The sequence below is a fragment of the Salvelinus fontinalis genome, chromosome 9 (assembly GCF_029448725.1).
Source record: "Salvelinus fontinalis isolate EN_2023a chromosome 9, ASM2944872v1, whole genome shotgun sequence".
NCBI classification, from domain to species: domain Eukaryota; kingdom Metazoa; phylum Chordata; class Actinopteri; order Salmoniformes; family Salmonidae; genus Salvelinus; species Salvelinus fontinalis.
In genome coordinates, this window is record NC_074673.1 from 24,637,982 (window position 1) to 24,657,377 (window position 19,396).

The 19,396-nt window shown below is 44.6% G+C and overlaps 1 protein-coding gene across 1 annotated transcript in view; it reads right to left on the reverse strand.

Moving 5' to 3' along the window:
• The window catches only part of ces2b (carboxylesterase 2b), a 42,818-nt gene extending 24,619 nt beyond the window's left edge, over nucleotides 1-18,199 (reverse strand). Inside the window, exons 1-10 of the mRNA XM_055933836.1 lie at nucleotides 18,036-18,199; nucleotides 16,636-16,825; nucleotides 16,375-16,513; nucleotides 15,572-15,705; nucleotides 14,370-14,523; nucleotides 6,981-7,085; nucleotides 6,717-6,818; nucleotides 4,733-4,876; nucleotides 2,019-2,096; nucleotides 1,783-1,930 (exon numbers count right to left, since the gene is read on the reverse strand). Of these exons, the coding sequence (XP_055789811.1) occupies nucleotides 1,783-1,930; nucleotides 2,019-2,096; nucleotides 4,733-4,876; nucleotides 6,717-6,818; nucleotides 6,981-7,085; nucleotides 14,370-14,523; nucleotides 15,572-15,705; nucleotides 16,375-16,513; nucleotides 16,636-16,825; nucleotides 18,036-18,114 (1,273 nt within the window). The 5' untranslated portion in view covers nucleotides 18,115-18,199. The remainder of the gene's footprint in view (nucleotides 1-1,782; nucleotides 1,931-2,018; nucleotides 2,097-4,732; nucleotides 4,877-6,716; nucleotides 6,819-6,980; nucleotides 7,086-14,369; nucleotides 14,524-15,571; nucleotides 15,706-16,374; nucleotides 16,514-16,635; nucleotides 16,826-18,035) is intronic.
• Nucleotides 18,200-19,396: the final 1,197 nt, after the last annotated feature.

Sequence of the window (19,396 nt, forward strand, 5' to 3'; positions counted from 1 at the left end):
TACGGAGACCTCAGAATGTGATTTCTGATATACAGTGCATACACTTTTTTTGACATGTTGCTACATTACAGCCTTATTCTAAAATGGATTAAAATTATTTCTTCCCCCTCATCAATTTACACACAATTCCCCACACTGACGAAACAAAAACAGGTTTTTAGAATTTTATGTAAATGTATAAAAATAAAAATAAATGAAAAAAAACATTGAAGCAACTTTGGCAGCGATTACTGCCTCGAGTCTTCTTGGGTATGATGCTACAAGCTGGCACACCTGTATTTGGGGAGTTTCCCCCATTCTTGTCTGCAGACTCTCTCAAGCTCTGTCAGGTAGGAAGGGGAGCGTCGCTGCACAACTATTTTCAGGGGATGAGATGTTCGATCGGGTTCAAGTCCCGGCTCTGGCTGGGCCACTCAAGGACATTCAGAGATTTGTCTCTAAGACACTCTTGCGTTGTCTTGGCTGTGTGCTTAGGGTCATTATTCTGTTGGAAGGTGAACCTTTGTCCCAGTCTGAGGTCCTGAGCGCTCTGGAGCAGGATTTCATCAAGGATCTCTCTGTACTTTGCTCTATTCATATTTCTCTTGATCCTGACTAGTCTCCCAGTGTCTTCCCCACAGCATGATGCTGCCACCACCATGTTTCACCGTAGGGATGGTGCCAGGTTTCCTCCAGACGTGACACTTGGCATTCAGGCCAAAGAGTTCAACCTTGGTTTCATCAGATCAGAGAATCTTGTTTCTCATGGTCTGAGAGTCCTCTAGGTGCCTTTTGGCAAACTCCAAGCGGGCTGTCATGTGCCTTTTACTGAGAAGTGGCTTCCGTCTGGCCACTTTACCATAAAGGCCTGATTGGTGGAGTGCTGCAGAGATGGTTGTCCTTCTGGAAGGTTCTCCCATCTCCACAGAGGAACTCTGGAGCTCTGTCAGAGTGACCATCGGGTTCTTGGTCACCGCCCTGACCAAGGCCCATCTCCCACGATTGTTCAGTTTGGCCGTGCGGCCAGCTCATTTAAGAACGTTGGAGGCCACTGTGTTTTCGGGTACCTTCAATAATGCAAAAATGTTTTGGTACCCTTCCCCAGATCTGTGCCTCGACACAATCCTGTCTCGGAGCTCTATGGACAATTCCTTCAACCTCATGGCTTGGTTTTTGCTCTGACATGCACTGCCTTTACAAATCATGTCTAATCAATTGAATTTACCATAGGTGGACTCCAATTGTGATCCAATTACAATCGTGTGTCAGGAGAGGCGAAGGTCGAGTCATGCGTCCTCCGAAACATGACCCGCCAAACCACGTTTTTTAATACCCGCCCGCTTAACCTGGAAGCCAGTCGCACCCATGTGTCGGAGGAAACAGACTGCAGGCGCCTGGCCCGCCACAAGGAGTCGAAAGAGCTCGATGAGTCAAGTAAAGCCCCCCGGCCAAACCCTCCCCTAACCCGGACGACACTGTGCCAATTGTGTGCCGCCCTATGGGACTCTTGGTCACGGCCGGTTGTGACACAGTCCAGGATTGAACCTGGGTCTGTAGTGACGCCTCAAGCACTGCAATGGAGTGCCTTAGACCGCGGCGCCACTCAGGAGGCCCCCTGTTTTTTTTTAAAGAAAATTGCAACAACAAAAAAATATGTCATAATACTGTGTGTAGATTGATATTTAATCCATTTAGAATAAGGCTGTAACGTAACAAATGCTGAAAAAGTCAAGGGGTCTGAATAGTTTCCGAATGCACTGTACCAGTTCTAATCCTGAACTCTATGGGGCCTAGTGCTCTTACCTCTGTGGAAGTTTGCCATTTGGAGGGCAGGAATGGTAAACATAATGTCCCCAACCAGCTCAGTGAACCCATCACGGTTTTTCACCCGATTTCCAGAGGTTCCCAGGTATTCATCTGCTATCAACTCAGTTATCCACTGATCCTTGGGCTGAAGGAGACAACAACCATTCAGTGTAGACACAGCATGTATTGTTATCAGTAGTTAGACAATATCATCTGGTGTGCTTTTGTCTTACATCAGGGTAGAACATGGACATAATGGGCATGACCTTCACCCGGTCCACTCCATCCTCCCAACCTGGAGGAGCAAAAAACTATGGGAGAAGACACATTACTACTTGTCTAAAATCCACATTCTTTTCACTATTTAAAGAGAAAAAGAGGAGTACAAAGCCTTACAATATAATAAATCAACTCATCTTTGGCAATAATATGTTAAAGGGGAATTTCATTCAGATTTAGTTATTTTATTCTTTAATCTAATATCTCCACCATGAGTGTAATCCTAACTTGAGATGCGTGTAACTGGCATCACTGTTCTAGTTTAACAGCTTTGCTTCCTCCCTCAACTTGCCTCTGACTGGGCTTGAACTACGGTACTCTGCCTCGCGAACACATGTGACCACCTGCTTGACAATGTACATACCAGTCGCACCACTGAAAATGATCTGATTCAATGGCACGATTTCAAATTGTGAATTTATCCAGTATGATCTTAATATGGTACATACACTTGATGCGTAAATCATGCAATGGTGTAAATGGAAGATAAAGTAAAATTTGGGTTGTGCAAGCGTTGAGCAAGAGATGTGTCTAACCCGGAGTCAAACTGCACTGAACAAAAATATAAACGCAACATGCAACAATTTCAAAGATTTGACTGAGTTACAGTTCATATAAGGAAATCTGTTAATTGAAATAAATAAATTAGGCCCTAATCTATGTATTTCACATGACTGGGAATACAGATATGCATCTGTTGGTCACAGATACCAATTGTGTTCATTGTCCGTAGCTCATGCCTGCCCATACCATAACCCCACCGCCACCATGGGGCACTCTGTTCACAATGGTGACATCAGCAAACCGCTCACCCACACAACGCCATACACGCTGTCTGCCATCTGCCCTGTAAAGTTGAAACCGGGATTCATCCGTGAAGAGCACACTTCTTCAGCGTGCCAGTGGCCATTGAAGGTGAGCATTTGCCCACTGAAGTCGGTTATGATGCCAAACTGCAGTCAGGTCAAGAACCTGGTGAGGATGAGTAGCACGCAGATGAGCTTCCCTGAGATGATTTCTGACAGCTCGTGCAGAAATGATTCGGTTGAACTAACCCACAGTTTCCTCAGCTGCCGGGGGGCTGGTATCAGACAATCCCACAGGTGAAGAAGCCGGATATGGAGGTCCTAGGCTGGCGTGGTTACATGTGGTCTGCGTGGTTACATGTGGCTGATTGGACATGGAAATGAACATTAAATTCTCTGGTAACAGCTCTGGTGGACATTCCTGCAGTCAGCATGCCAATTGCATGCTCCCTCAAAACATGAGACATCTGTGGCATTGTGTTGTGTGACAAAACTGCACATTTTAGAGTGGTTTTTCATTGAGCCCAGCACACGGTGCACCTGTGTAATGATCATGCTTCTTGATATACCACGTCAGGTATATCGTCAGGTGGATGGATTATCTTGGCAATGGAGAAATGTTCACTAACAGGGATGTAAACAAATTTGTGCACACAATTTGAGAGAAATAAGATTTTTGTACATATGGAAAATGTCTGGGAAATTTTATTTCAGCGCATGAAACATGTGACCAACACTTTACATATTGTGTTTATATTTTTGTTCAGTATATGTAGCATAGCAATAAAGCTGAGGATGTCACAGGATTATATCTACTCCTCAACATTAGGGTTCATTGAATGCTTTCACTTTGACAATATCAATGCTATTAATCTTAGGCTATTTGTAACTACTAATCTTTCTCCTGTGTCACTAAATCACATTTTCCATAACACTTTGAGAAAAAAATTATTGAGAGACCGTCTTCATCAGCCTAATGTAACAGTATAACTTTACGTCCGTCCCCTCGCGAACCAGGGACCCTCTGCACACATCAACAACAGTCACCCACGAAGCGTCGTTACCCATTGCTCCACAAAAGCCGCGGCCCTTGCAGAGCAAGGGGAACCACTACTTTTTACATGTACATTTTAGTCATTTAGCAGACCAGAGCGACTTACAGTAGAGTGCATACATTTTATTACATTTTTTTACATACTGAGACAAGGATATCCCTATCGGCCAAACCCTCCCTAACCCGGACGACGCTATGCCAATTGTGCGTCGCCCCACGGACCTCCCGGTTGTGGCCGGCTGCGACAGAGCCTGGGCGCGAACCCAGCCCAGCCTGGGCGCGAACCCAGAGACTCTGGTGGCGCAGCTAGCACTGCGATGCAGTGCCCTAGACCACTGCGCCACCCGGGAGGCTGGTCACTTCAAGATCTCAAAGCGAGTGACGTAACCGATTGAAACGCTATTAGCGCGTACCACCACTAACTAGCTAGCCATTTCACATCCGTTACACTCACCCCCCTTTCGACCTCCTCCTTTTCCGCAGCAACCAGTGATCCGGGTCAACAGCATCAATGTAACAGTATAACTTTACGGCGTCCCCTCGCCCCGACTCGGGCGCGAACCAGGGACCCTCTGCACACATCAACAACGGTCACCCACGAAGCATCGTTACCCATCACTCCACAAAGGCCGCGGCCCTTGCAGAGCAAGGGGAACCACTACTTCAAGTCTCAGAGCAAGTGACGTCACCGACTGAAAGGCTGCTAACGCGAACCACCGCTACCTAGCTAGCCATTTCACATCGGTTACACTAACATCTAGCATTGATTGTTGAAACAAATTCAAATCGTCTTTCAAAATAAACTCACCTTTGCTAAAAGCCAGCCACCTTCATTGTCATTGGCTCCAGTCATAAACGGCACCTTGTGCATCTCATGGTTTTGAGAAATCTCCATCGCCGATTTGGACAAGAACTGCCCGTCAACAGTCACACCAAAGAATAGCATTTGATTCTTTAAAAAGACAAGATTGATAAAAAGTGAGAAAAACATGTCAACAAGACATTACAAACAAGCAGAGGCCCTCTAGAAAATGCGTCTGCAAATATTACCAGATGAAAGGGAGTTGGTTATCATAATATTTGATATTACCTTCTAATGCTCATGAAACAATTATAGTCTATGATGCAATCTCTATCCACATCATACCTATTTCCTGTCACAATATGCACATTTCTAGGCTCAGTGTTTTCGTTGATCTACCTCCCAATGCAGAACAGCAGAATATGTTAATCTGCTGGTTGCTTTGTATGTATATTTTAATTAAGTTAGGTTTTCATTGCATTTTTTATTTAACTTTTTATTTTTCATATCTGAGTTTTGACCACATACAACATGCATGCTGACTCACTGTTGCAGGACTGTGATGGCAGGTCTGTTTGTTGGGCTTGGATAGATAGCTGCCATCACAGTCCTGCAACAGTGGCTAATGTGTAGCTAGCTAGCTAATGTGTTGTAATGTGTTGGATTTTTTGTTTCACCTAACAGTTTTTGTTTCACCTGCCGGTTCCTGTAATGATAGGGACTGTGTGTGGAGATGGGAGGCTGATGAGGCTCACAGTGGGGACTTTTCCCACTGTGAGCCTTGGCACTTCAGCTGTGCATTGGCACTTCAGCTGCTAAGGCATCACCCAGGTGGGTGGTATGCTTTCATCCACGGAGGACTAGGTACCTTCAGAGGAGTGGCTATTGCAAAGGAACTGTGAAAGTCCTGGGCGGAAAGGTGTCCTGAGAAAAAGCTCCTGACCTGTTTGTCAGACTGACCGTTTTTCCCCTGGCTGTAACATCAATTCCCCCTCTGCTCAAGCATTGTCCAACAGTTCCACTCAAGCCCTGCCCAACAGCTTATTTCAAGTCAACTGCTCAACAGTTTATATATTTAGTTTATTGTGTTTAGTATCACATAAAATCATACAAAACATTAAGAACACCTGCTCTTCCCATGACATAGACTTTCCAGGCGAAAGCTATGATCCCTTATTGGTGTCACTTATTAAATCCACTTCAATCAGTGTAGATGAAGGGGAGGAGACAGGTTAAAGAAGGATTTTTAAGCCTTGAGACAATTGAGACATGGATTGTGTATGTGTGACATTTAGAGGCTGAATGGGCAAGACAAAAGATTGAAGTGCCTTTGAACGGGGTATGGTAATGGGTACCAGGCGACCCGGTTTGTGTCAAGAACAGCAACGCTGCTGGGTTTTTCATGCTCAACAGTTTCCTGTGTATATCAAGAATGGTCCTCCGTCCAAAGGACATCCAGCCAACTTGACACAACTGTGGGAAGCATTAAAGTCAACATGGGCCAGCATCCCTGTGGAACGCTTTTTACACCTTGTAGTTCATGCCCTGATGAATTGAGGTTGGTCTGAGGGCAAAAGGGGGGGTGCAACTCAATATTAGGATGGTGTTCTGAATGTTTTGTACACTCAGTATATTTTCACACTGTAAATTGTACTCGCAATTCTGATGTCCTCATTACAATTCATAGATGTTGTATGACAGGGGTGTCAAACTCATTCCACGGAGGGCCTAGTGTCTGCAGGTTTTTGGTTTTTCCTTTCAATAAAGCCCTAGACAACCAGGTGTGGGGAGTTCCTAACTAATTAGTGATGTTAATTCATCAATCAAGTACAAGGGAGGAGCGAAAACCCGCAGACACTCGGCCCCCCGTGGAATGAGTTTGACACCTGTGTTGTATGATGTTAAGTATAACCAAATGTTAAGACTGGTGTCCTTCCCAAAGACATAGCTAGAACCCTGGCAAGATATGTTACTGTCCGGGATATCCCACCTGTTTCTGAATGTTCATAATGTGATCAGCGGTCAACTTCTTCACACAGTCTGCTATCTTCTCTGTGTTGGTACTTTCACAGCCAATCAGGTTTGCCACTGTCTATGAGACAAGACCAATAGAATAAATCGTCATGGTTGTAATGACTATCAGGACATTGATGGATGACAACTATTGATTGGGCAGGTAATTTGTTTAAATATGTGCAATGCTATTTATGTCTCTCGGAGTACTGAGTTTGGTGGAGAGAAAGTTTGAAAATACCTGTGCCACAAGCAGGGGATTGGGATTGAAGAGCACGTTCATTGCTGCGGTACCACTCTCGGCTATCGCGCCATGGAACAGACCAATAGACAACGGAGAGAGAAGCTAGCAATAAAAAAAGACAACAGGAATCAAGAAGCTAATCAAGATAGTGATGTCTCAAAACATAAAACCTATATTTCTGTCACAAGAATTATGTTCTCAATGTTCATAAACCCAATTCAATTAACTACTCAGCCTGAAACCCAGAATTTGTATGAAACTGGTTGAAATGAATCAGACGGAGGCCCAGCTACAATAGTCAAAAAGTTTATTTACGAGAGCGCTCCTGCGCATATACAAAGACGTTCCTTTTATAATATTCTCTTAAAAACCTACGCCCATACATCCACACTAGCATTAGGATTTTCTCCTGAAGTCTCACCACAGTTTATTACCACTCAACTGACAGTTCCAGTCCCCCCCAGATACGGGAAACCTGGAGGGGCTCTCCCTGTCCTATCTTATCTCCCCAGAGTTACAGCCGGGTCGGTTCAAACATAGTTTAATGATCCACTTTGTTTTCTTTAGGCCCACACATACATTGCTCTCTTCCCAGGTACATGCTACATAACCTCTTTCTTATGAACTAACATTATTTATCATTCCAGAAAAACAGGGTAGAATTCAGTTAGTTATAGTTCTACGTTAAATGTATACAGCATTTAGTCATTATTCATAAAATTCATAACAATTTACGGGACACTCCAATTAGTATGATATGTTACGTTTGTATGGTATGTATTAATTTGGGAATGTCCCACATCCATTTCGCATGATATGTTACGACAGCGGTTCGCAAACTAGGGGCCCGAGAACCCATGTGGGGTCGCCTGATATGAAAATGGGGTCATGGGAAAATTACCAAAATCCTGAATAAAAAAAATATATGCAAAAAATATATATAATATTGTCTTTGTATCTCAAAATCATTGTAATGTGGTTAGCCCTAAAAATGTAAATGAAAATGATTAAAATCTAAAAGATACAATTCAACCAGAGAGCACCCTTATATCATGGGAAAGGCCGCGCTTGACCGTTGCACTTGAATCATTCCCACCATGAATGGCTAGGCTCGCTTCGCTATGAAACCACACACTATTGCAGGGACTTTGATATTACCGCAATTGATATGGTGAAAACAATGTGTAGGGAGGCAGAGGTACAGAAACTCACATCAATACCTTTGTCAGATAGCACCGTTAAACAAATAATTAATACTATTACTAGCAATCAAGAGGAAACTGACTGAACGACTCAAACTCCCCAGCTTTCGCTCTCCAAATGGATGTTAGCTGTGAGGGCCGGAATGCCCATGCATTGACTTTTGTTCGCTATACATGGATGTGGATGCTATTCACAAGAACATATTGTTTTTTCTCACGATTCCACGAGCATGAAACGGCAGAAGGGATGTTCAGTGTGCTGCGTGGTTATATTAATGAAAAACAGATTGCACATGTGACCCAATTCATGAAACTAGGCATATGTCGCAAGTCACGACAGGAGAGCTGATTGAACGTTATTGAATTTTTTTTATCAAAATGCGTTTTTTGGCAGAAATGCCTTTCATGTGCCTTGATAACAAACTTGCATGCCATCTGTAAGTACGACAGAAACCTTCCCACTAGCCATGACTGGCTGAGATAATGAGTGGGCTGGACATGCCGAGAGAAGAGTTCGGATTGGTCAGCCATATAGAAGGCTTCTGTCTATTTGAGCTGTGGAATTAGAGTATGAGATGGATAAAACACCTGTCTCCGGATTACATCTTCAAACTAAGGTCTTGTGGCATGGCATGGCATCCATGACAGGGAGACGCGTCCATCATGCATGATGATGTATACAGGTAAGATAGTCTACCGTTAGCTAGCTACATTTTCAGATATTACATGTTTCTAATTTTAACAGAAAGTGGTTTCATTTCAAGCTAAAGTGTACTGTTAGCTAGCTTGGTAACGTTAGCTGGCTGGTTCCCTTGCGGATGTTATTACTCGTATCCCATATCTGTTTGCTTTGCTAGATAGAGCAAAATGTTAGCTAGCTAACATTGAACCTGGTTGGTTAGCTCCCAGCATATTCATGCAGTATAGTAAGGACATGATTTGGCACTATATTCATTGTTGTTTAACTAGCTAACTATAGCTGGCTGGCTCGTTAGCTAATGTTACGTGACGTGTGATTTTACACGTTGTTTCCCTAGCTAGCTACATGTATTAGGCTAAAGTGTAATGTTAGCTAGCTAACGTTAGCTGGCTGGCTCCCTAGCTGACGTTGTTATTCGTATCCCAGAGCTGTTTGCTTTGCTAGTTACAGCCTAATGTTAGCTAGCAAACATTGAACCTGGTTGGTTAGCTCCCACCATATTCATGCAGTGTAGTATGACATGATTTGGCACTATGTTCATAGTTGTTTAACTTCCTGACTTTAGCTGGTTGGCTCGTTAGCTAACGTTACGTGACGTGTGATTTTACACGTTGTTTACCTAGCTAGGTTCATTGTTTACATGTCTTAAGCTAAAGTGTACTGTTAGCTAGCTAGCTAACGTTAGCTGGCTGGCTACCTAGCTGACATTGTTATTCATATCCCACAGCTGTTTGCTTCGCTAGTTAGAGTCTAACTTTACCTAGCTAACATTGAATCTGGATGGTTAGCTCCCAGCATATTCATGCGGTGTACTGTAGTAACAACATGATTTGGCACTATGTTCAATGTTGCTTAATTAACTAGCTGGCTGGCTCATTAACTAACGTTGCATGACGTGTGTTGTTACAAGTTGTTTACCTAGCTAGGTTAATTGTTTTTTCTCACGATTCCACGAGCATGAAACGGCAGAAGGGCTGTTTTCATGTTGTCCATAGGTAAACAAATCATCGGCCAGAGCATCAAGTGTGCACTCTGAACGCTCCGAGGTCGAAACAAGATGGGTGGGGCTAAAGCTTAAGAGGGTGTGAACGATGCTGAATGGGTGTAGACAAAGAAGAGCTCTTCACTAGATACCAAAACATTCAAAGGTCATTTTCTCATAAGTGAGTTTACAAGTTTATCATCTTTCAAAGCAGAATTACTTTCCCTTTGTTCCTCAACAATGCAGTATGATATTCCATTTTGTAGCTCTGAGTCTCTACTTTTATCCAATGTAAAAAACACAATTTCCAATTTTGCTACATAAGACCGAATCCAGGTGGGGAGTCACATATGGTATTGAATGGTGGACTTTTGCACATATGGGGCTACATCTATCATTGGACGGCAGTCAGGCCTCTGCACTCTAGTTATGAATGTGTTTCCCTTTGCCATATGGACGCATTGTATGATACATCGAGAGCAACTGGCAGAAAAAGAGTGCAGCAGGTAACTTCGATTGTTAACTACATCAAACCACATTCACTGCACGCAGGTCTGTTCGCAAACATTTGTGGAGATATGGGATCAGAGCATGACAATGCTCTATTTCACACCGAGGCTTGGTGGTTATCGAGGGGGAGTTGGAAAGATTTTTCTCATTCAGAGAGGAACTTTTGTCATTCACTTCGGATGTAAAAAAAACAGACTTGGTTGACGTTCTGTGTAATGAAAATTAAATAACAGAAAACATCATCAGTAAGTGTCCCACACGAGTGATAACTGCTCACCTCCAATGCTTGGAAGAGCACTTTGGGATGGACCTACTTCCCAATCCGTTTGACTGTGATCCTGGCTCATTTGACATTCCGGTAATTTAAATCAAACAGCTGATCGAGCTGTCATGTGACCGATTGCTGCAGACTACGCATTCACGGGTCACTACGGAGGAGTTTTGGTTCCTGACTCAAAGGGAATAGCCTGGCGTCTCCCTCTGAGCATTAATGACGCGTTCAAAACAACTGGGAACTCAGAAATCTCAGACATCAGTGCGTTCAAGACAACTGGGAACTCGGAAAGAAACGAGCTCCGGGTGGGAAAAAATATTTTGAATGGACATCCAACTCGGAATTCCAACTAGGGAACTCGGGACTCTGTCTAGAGCTCTGACTTTCCAACCTAAAGATCATTGACGTCATGATTTGACCTCGTATTTTTCCGAGTTCCCAGTTGTCTTGAAAGCACCATAAAATTAATTGTAGGCTACCGTTCACCAGCTCATATCTGTGTGAAGCTGGATTCAGTGCTTTTGCCTGCATCAAACCAAATATTGATCCAGGTTGGATGTGACAGCAGAGATGAGTTGCGTATTGTCGACCACACTCACTGACATTGAGAAGCTCCGTAGCCATATCCCCAAATAAAAAAGTAAACATCGGTTGTTGATTTTTTTTCACATGGGTGGGGACATGAGAATTTTCAGATATCAAAATGAGGTCATGGGCCAAAAAAGTTTGGGAACCCCTGTTACGAATTACAGTTTGTATGATACTGTATGATTGGAATTGCAATTTGAAAAATATGTTACGATTTGCAAAATGATATGTTACTGTAACGGTCCTGACCTGTTTTATGTTGTTTTTGTATGTGTTTATGGTCAGGGCGTGTGTTTTGGGTGGGCAGTCTATGTTTTGTATTTCTAGGTTGGTTTTTGTGTTCGGCCTGGTATGATTCTCAATTAGAGACAGGTGTGTATCGTTTGTCTCTAATTGAGAGTCATACTAAGGCAGCCAGGGTTTCACTGGGGTTTTGTGGGTGTTTGTTCCTGTGTCCACACATGGACAGTTGAAGGTTAGTCACGTTTGTTGTTTTGTAGTTTTGTAGTGTCTTGTTTGCTGTTTTCATTAAAAGATGGCTTATTTCCCTCAATCCGCATCTTGGTCCTATCCATGCTCCTCCTCGTTTGAGGAGGAGAACAACATTGACTACCTTAACAGAAACACCCACCACAACAGGACCAAGCGGATTGAGGAGAGAGAGAAGGAACTACAGCAATGGGGAAAAGAGAAATGGACTTGGGAGGAGATTCTGGACGGAGAAGGACCCTGGGCAGAACCAGAGGAATGTCGCCGCCCCAAAGCGGAGCTGGAGGCAGCAAAGGCGGAGAGGAGGTTTTATGAGGCAAAAGCAAGGCAGAGCGGCTGGAAGCCTGAGAGGCTCACCCAAAAATTTCTTGGGGGGGGCTAAAGGGGAGTGTGGAGAAGCCGGGTTGGATACCTGAGCCAACTCCCCGGGCTTGCCGTGGAGTAAGAGGGCGTCGTACTGGTCAGACACCGTGTTATGCGGTAAAGCGCACGGTGTCCCCAGTACGCGTGCTTAGCCCAGTGCGGGCTATTCCACCTTGCCGCACTGGGAGGGCTAGGTTGGGCATCGAGCCGAGTGCCATGAAGCCGGCCCAACGTATCTGGTCTCCAGTACGTCTCCTCGGGCCGGCGTACATGGCACCAGCCTTACAGGTGGTGTCCCCGGTTCGCCTGCATAGCCCAGTGCGGGCTATTCCACCTCGCCGCACTGGCAGGGCTACGGGGACCATTCAACCTGGTAAGGTTGGGGAGGCTCGGTGCTCAAGAGCACGTGTCCTCCTTCACGGTCCGGTATATCCGGCGCCACCTTCCCACCCCAGCTCAGTACCACCAGTGCCTACACCACGCACCAGGCTTCCAGTGCATCTCCAGAGCCCTGTTCCTCTTCCACGCACTCTCCCTATGGTGCGTGTCTCCAGCCCGGTACCTCCAGTTCCGGTACCACGCACCAGGCCTAGAGTGCGCCACGAGAGTCCAGTGTGCCCAGTTCCTGTTCCCCGCACTCGCCCTGAGGTGCGTGCCTCCAGCCCGGTACCTCCAGTTCCGGTACCACGCACCAGGCCTATAGTGCGTCTCAGCCGGCCAGAGTCTGCCGTCTGCCTAACGCCAGGGCCGTCCTGCCATGACCAGCCAGAGCCGTCCTGCCATGACCAGCCAGAGCCGTCCTGCCATGACCAGCCAGAGCCGTCCTGCCATGACCAGCCAGAGCCGTCCTGCCATGACCAGCCAGAGCCGTCCTGCCATGACCAGCCAGAGCCGTCCTGCCATGACCTGCCAGAGCCGTCCTGCCATGACCTGCCAGAGCCGTCCTGCCATGACCTGCCAGAGCCGTCCAGCCAGGACCTGCCAGAGCCGTCCAGCCAGGACCTGCCAGAGCCGTCCAGCCAGGACCTGCCAGAGCCGTCCAGCCAGGACCTGCCAGAGCCGTCCAGCCAGGACCTGCCAGAGCCGTCCAGCCAGGACCTGCCAGAGCCCCTCGGCCAGGACCTGCCGGAGTCCCTCGGCCAGGACCTGCCGGAGTCCCTCGGCCAGGACCTGCCGGAGTCCCTCGGCCAGGACCTGCCGGAGTCCCTCGGCCAGGACCTGCCGGAGTCCCTCGGCCAGGACCTGCCGGAGTCCCTCGGCCAGGACCTGCCGGAGTCCCTCGGCCAGGACCTGCCGGAGTCCCTCGGCCAGGACCTGCCGGAGTCCCTCGGCCAGGACCTGCCGGAGTCCCTCGGCCAGGACCTGCCGGAGTCCCTCGGCCAGGACCCGCCGCCCCTTATCCCGGTGCTGCCCCTTATCCCGGTGCTGCCCCTTATCCCGGTGCTGCCCCTTATCCCGGTGCTGCCCCTTCATTTAGGTGGTGTTAGTGGGAGGGTGGTCATTGGGAGGGGGATAAAGAAGCGGGGATTGAGAAGATAAAGAAGCGGGGATAGAGAAGGTCTTAAAGAGACACATCGCATTTTGGGAAACTCAATTCGGCTGGGAAAATGGCTGTAAAAATATTTCTGTTCGACTTAGAGAAACAATTCAAACCTTTTTAGAAACTACAGACTGTTATCTATCCAACAGTAGTAAATATATGCATATTGGAAAATAAAAAGTTTCTTAGGAGGCCGTTTGAAAATGTGCACACATTTTCCAGTTTTTTCAATATTCAGCGTGCAGCCATAACAGGTTAAAGAAGAAGTTACAGGTCTGTGAGAGCCAGAAATCTTGCTTGTTTGTAGGTGACCAAATACTTATTTTCCACCATAATTTGCAAATTAATTAATAAAAAATCCTACAATGTGATTTTCTGGATTTTTTTTCTTATTTTGTCTGTCATGGTTGAAGTGTACCTATGATGAAAATTACAGGCCTCTCTCATCTTTTTAAGTGGGAGAACTTGCACAATTGGTGGCTGACTAAATACTTTTTTGCCCCACTGTATATTACGTCTAGTCTATGAGACCAGGCTGATATTTCACTCAAAATATTATGCAATATACTGTATTGATGGAAATATGTTTCATACAAAATTATTTGGTAAAATAAGTGTTACAATATATAAATTATAGACAAAATGTTTGAAGAATTATATTTTACAGTTGACATAAATTGCTAAATATGTAATATATTTTGGATCTGTCTGTGTGTGTGTGTGTGTATGGATCATCACCAGTAACGATACGCTTGCTCCACCAGCAGACTCTCCAAATATGGTGACCGACTTGGAGTCGCCACCAAAGTTGTGGATGTGCTCCTGGACCCACCGCAAGGCTTCCACCTGGTCAAGTAGTCCCATGTTCCCTGGGGCATACTTGTCTCCTGTGCTGTATGGAAAATATGGAAAACCAGTAAAACAAGCCCAAAACAGTGACGTGTTTTATTTAACTGAACAAGTCAGTTTAGAACAAATTCTTATTTTCAATGACAGCCTACCCCTGCCAAACCCTCTCCTAACCCGGATGATGCTGGGCCAATTGTGCGCCGCCCTATGGGACTCCCGATCACGGCCAGTTGTGATACAGCCCAGGATCGAACCAGGGTCTGTAATGACGCCTCTAGCACTGAGATGCAATGCCTTAGACCGCTGCACCACTTGGGCTCCCTATTTTCAACCAGTAACTATCAGGAAATAACACTGATCACACTTTGGCAGTGTTAGTTTCATCAGCTGTTGTTCAATATGATACAAAACAAAAGAAAAACTCATTTTGGACTGCACTGGGCCTTTAACAGTATAGCTTCTTTCCTCACAAGTTCTTACTGGCACTTGAACTTGGATCCTCTGCCTCGCAAAATCACACTACAGTATGTTCTTAGCCAGTTGCGCCATGGCAAAAATATCAGTTCAGCAACTCAAGTGGAGACAAATCCAACACTTGTATAGGGGCAACCGTGCAATGTTAAGAAAGGCCAAATCACCTTTACGGAATGTCAAACCAAATAATCAAGTTGATTTGACCATGACATTTAGAAAATTTCAAAGTTGTCCATATCACTTCCATTGATTTCTAGTTAGCGGAGGCTAATATTAGCAGACATTTGTTGTGGCTGTTTAAAGAAAAGCGAACCATGGATTACAGTTTCTCCTGGCTCATAGACTACTTTCAGGGTGAGGAACCGGTTGTGAAATACTGCACATCCAAATCAAACCAAATTTTATTGGTCACATGCGCCAAATTCAACAGGTGTACACTTCACAGCGAAATGCTTACTTACGAGCACATTCCCCCAACAGTGGTGCAGAGTTAAAAATTAAGACAAAAAAATAAATAAGCAAATCGTAAAGCAACAAAAACAATAACGAGGCTATATACAAGGATTACCCCTTTAAAATCTCCAATTGTGTGTGGTTCAGTAGTGGTTCAGTCTTACCTGAAGAACCCCAGCAGTCCCAAACGGTATTGGATCAGCACTACAACCACATCCTGGTATGCAGCCAAAGCAGAACCATCATATGCTGATCCAGAGCCAATGGCGAATCCGCCACCATGGATCCAAACCATGACCTGAGAAACACAAGCAATACATGCTGATCATCTGAACACAAGCAGTACATGCTGAAAAAAGTAAATACCAGCTGCATTTAGATTCACTTTGCACTTATCATCGTACATATGTTGTATTATATGGTTTCAGGTTTTTTGTATTTTTTTACTTATTTTATGTTGAACTCAAATTGCCCTTCGGGGACAATAAATATTTTCTGAGCTGAACTATGCTTATGTGTGGCCTTGTAGCCTTTGATAATCTGGACGTTTTTAGCAGTTATCGTTAACTTTGACTAATGATGAAAACATCTTCCCTGCACAGCTTCACTGCACATTGACAAGTATTCCACTAAGCGTAGTGAGTCATTCACTACGATAACTGACTGAAAAAGTATGATTATTTGTCATAATACAATTCACAAACATAATACATTTAAGTAGCCTACACACACCTGACAAATTTGGATTGAAAAGTGCATTGCTGATGAGAATAACATTAAAGCACTAAAATGTTGTTTTTTTAAAACCCAGTAGGCCTACAGTAATACAGGAAATATCGTCTTTATTATTAAATTCTGCCACTACCGCGTGTGACCTAACTTTCTGGAGCCCGCAACTCTATATTGTTTCAACGGCATCACTGGGAAGTCAATCAACTGTTGGCTATATGTGTCTGATATTACTTACATGAAGCCTTGTTTTCTCAGCAGGTTTAACTGGAGTGTAAATGTTGAGATAAAGACAATCTTCTGACACCTCTGGGATTTCCACTGTCATGGACAAATTGGAGTAAAGGTCTTTTGTAATTTGTCTGTCTTGAAGACACCTGAAAAACATAAAACTCATTGAGAAGTCTGATTTTATTCAATCTCATTGTTTGTCTAACCCTTATTCAAATAACCAGAAACTTGAGATTAATGGTTTGTTTGTGACCTTGCTGGGTCTTACATGAGAGGCTGCTGGATGGTGTCCCTCACTCCCTCCCATCCCTCCACAGGCTGGGGCGGGGCCAGTCTCAGGGGGCCAACAGGTGGTTTGGCAAACGGCACACCCAGGTAGGCCTGAACCACCGTCTCCTTCCCTTTTACGCTCACATATTGCCCTCTCAGTCCCCCCAGTTTGGTCTGGACCACAGGTGCTGTTGAGATGTTAAGCAGTTAGTTATAGGTGTGTTACTTTCGAAAAACAGGGGGGATGTATGGTTACTCCTTTTCATTGAGTAAAAATTGGTTTCACAACACCCTTTAAAAGTGTATAATTCAGTATGTTTATCCAGATCATATACCATTCTTGTGGACAACTCATGTCAACAGCTTTGAATGTAACCCTCTGTCCATACTGTATATCTGTGCTATAGCAATAGGCCACAGTATGTCGAAAGTACCTCTCCCATAGCACTAGCATTAAATGTGTTTTTTTTATTGCATTGAACACAAAGTACATTATTGCATGAGGAAAAAAATCCAGAACAAACTAAGGATTATTAGACAAAGAAAACACATGAATAACTATAAGGGGGTTATATTTCAAGGGATACGGAATTTCCATTGGATCAGAGAATGGTCACATTAAAATAAAAAGTAGTGAGACATTGACTGACAGCAATTACTTCTTAGATGTTTTGTTAATTAATAATGATTCGAAAATGCCTTTCCAGTTGCATGTATATGATATTTACCCATATTAATGATCACATTTATTACATCAGAAATGTTATCTTGAATACCATCCATATAAAAACGATAGGAGTGGTATTTCAGGAATGACCTAAATCAAGTCTCCAAAAACCTTGTGCTTATTTCAATCGCATTATAAATGTGTTATTAAACTGTCTGGCAACCTGTGGAATAGACACCGGCGGGAATGCACTTTTAACCAATCAGCATTCAGGATTAGACCCACCCGTTGTATAATACAGGAGTCACATCAGTTAACACAATTTGAATTAACATTCTACATTACCATGGAAATTATTACAGTCATTGCGAGTGAAAAATGAGATTACCAGTCAAATTGCCATGGTTAGTGGTTCCAAGCCTGTTCTATTCATGCTATTTCTATGTGTGCTGCTGCTGCATTGTGGTCATTCAGTCAGCTGTTCATTCGACCCCCCCAAAATATATTTTTCCGGTTATGATGGTTATTTTATTTTCATGGCGTCTTCATCAATAACCATCGGTTACATGGTTATACGGTAATTGTGCCAGCCCTAGCCTACAATGTGTAAACTTAACTACCAACCTGCTGCACAGCCTACGGTAGTTAGGCAACATCCTGTATCTTCTATATTTCCTGACCACAGTTGTTGGCCTATGCAATGTTTCGACGACTGTTATCAGCTTACTCACCATTGGATTCGGCCAAAGTATACAGAAATAGTAGGCCAATTGACAGGGAAAGACTCAGTAAGCTTGTAGGTTCCTTCATGGCCGCAACATTCAATGATTGAGTGCTCAGCGACACGCCTATTGTTATGCAACCCCAGACTTCAACAGAATGCGGGAAAGAGTAGAACTGAAAGGATTTGCTTAGGCTTTATAGAGTAAACCTTACAGGTGTGCCGTTTACCTTTGTACCTAATAGGGAAGGTGGGGAAATTCATTGTTGGTGTGAGTTGTTGTCCTTAAATGACCAAAGACATGACTTTGAGGCCATGTCAAATGCGTATGTACACTCAGCAAAAAAAGAAATGTCCCTTTTTCAGGACCCTGTCTTTCAAAGATAATTCATAAAAATCCAAATAACTTCACAGATCTTCATTGTAAAGGGTTTAAACACTGTTTCCCATGTTCAATGAACCATAAACAATTAATGAACATGCACCTGTGGAACGGTCGTTAAGACACTAACAGCTTACAGATGGTAGGCAATTAAGGTCACAGTTATGAAAACTTAGGACACTAAAGAGGCCTTTCTACTGACTCTGAAAAACACCAAAAGAAAGATGCCCAGGGTCCCTGCTCATCTTCATGAACGTGCCTTAGGCATGCTGCAAGAATGTATGAGGACTGCAGATCTGGCCAGGGCAATAAATTGTAATGTCAGTACTGTGAGACAACTTTGCCTATGGGCACAAACCCACCGTCAATGGACCAGACAGGACTGGCAAAAAGTGCTCTTCACTGAAGAGTCGCGGTTTTGTCTCACAGGGGTGATGGTCGGATTCATGTTTATCGTCAAAGGAATGAGCGTTACACCGAGGCCTGTACTCTGGAGCGGGATCGATTTGGAGGTGGAGGGTCCGTCATGTTCTGGGGCGGTGTGTCACAGCATCATCGGACTGAGCTTGTTGTCATTGCAGGCAATCTCAACGCTGTGCGCCACAGGGAAGAGATCCTCCTCCCTCATGTGGTACCCTTCCTGCAGGCTCATCCTTACATGACCCTCCAGCATGACAATGCCACCAGCCATACTGCTCGTTCTGTGCATGATTTCCTGCAAGACAGGAATGTCAGTGTTCTGCTATGGCCAGCGAGGAGCCCGGATCTCTATCCCATTGAGCACGAGGGCTAAGGCACGAGGGCTAGGGTGAGGGCTAGGGCCATTCCCCCCAGAAATGTCCTGGAACTTGCAGGTGCCTTGGTGGAAGAGTGGTGTAACATCTCACAGCAAGACCTGGCAAATTTGGTGCTGTCCATGAGGAGGAGATGCACTGCAGTACTTAATGCAGCTGGTGGCCACACCAGATACTGACTGTAACTTTTGATAT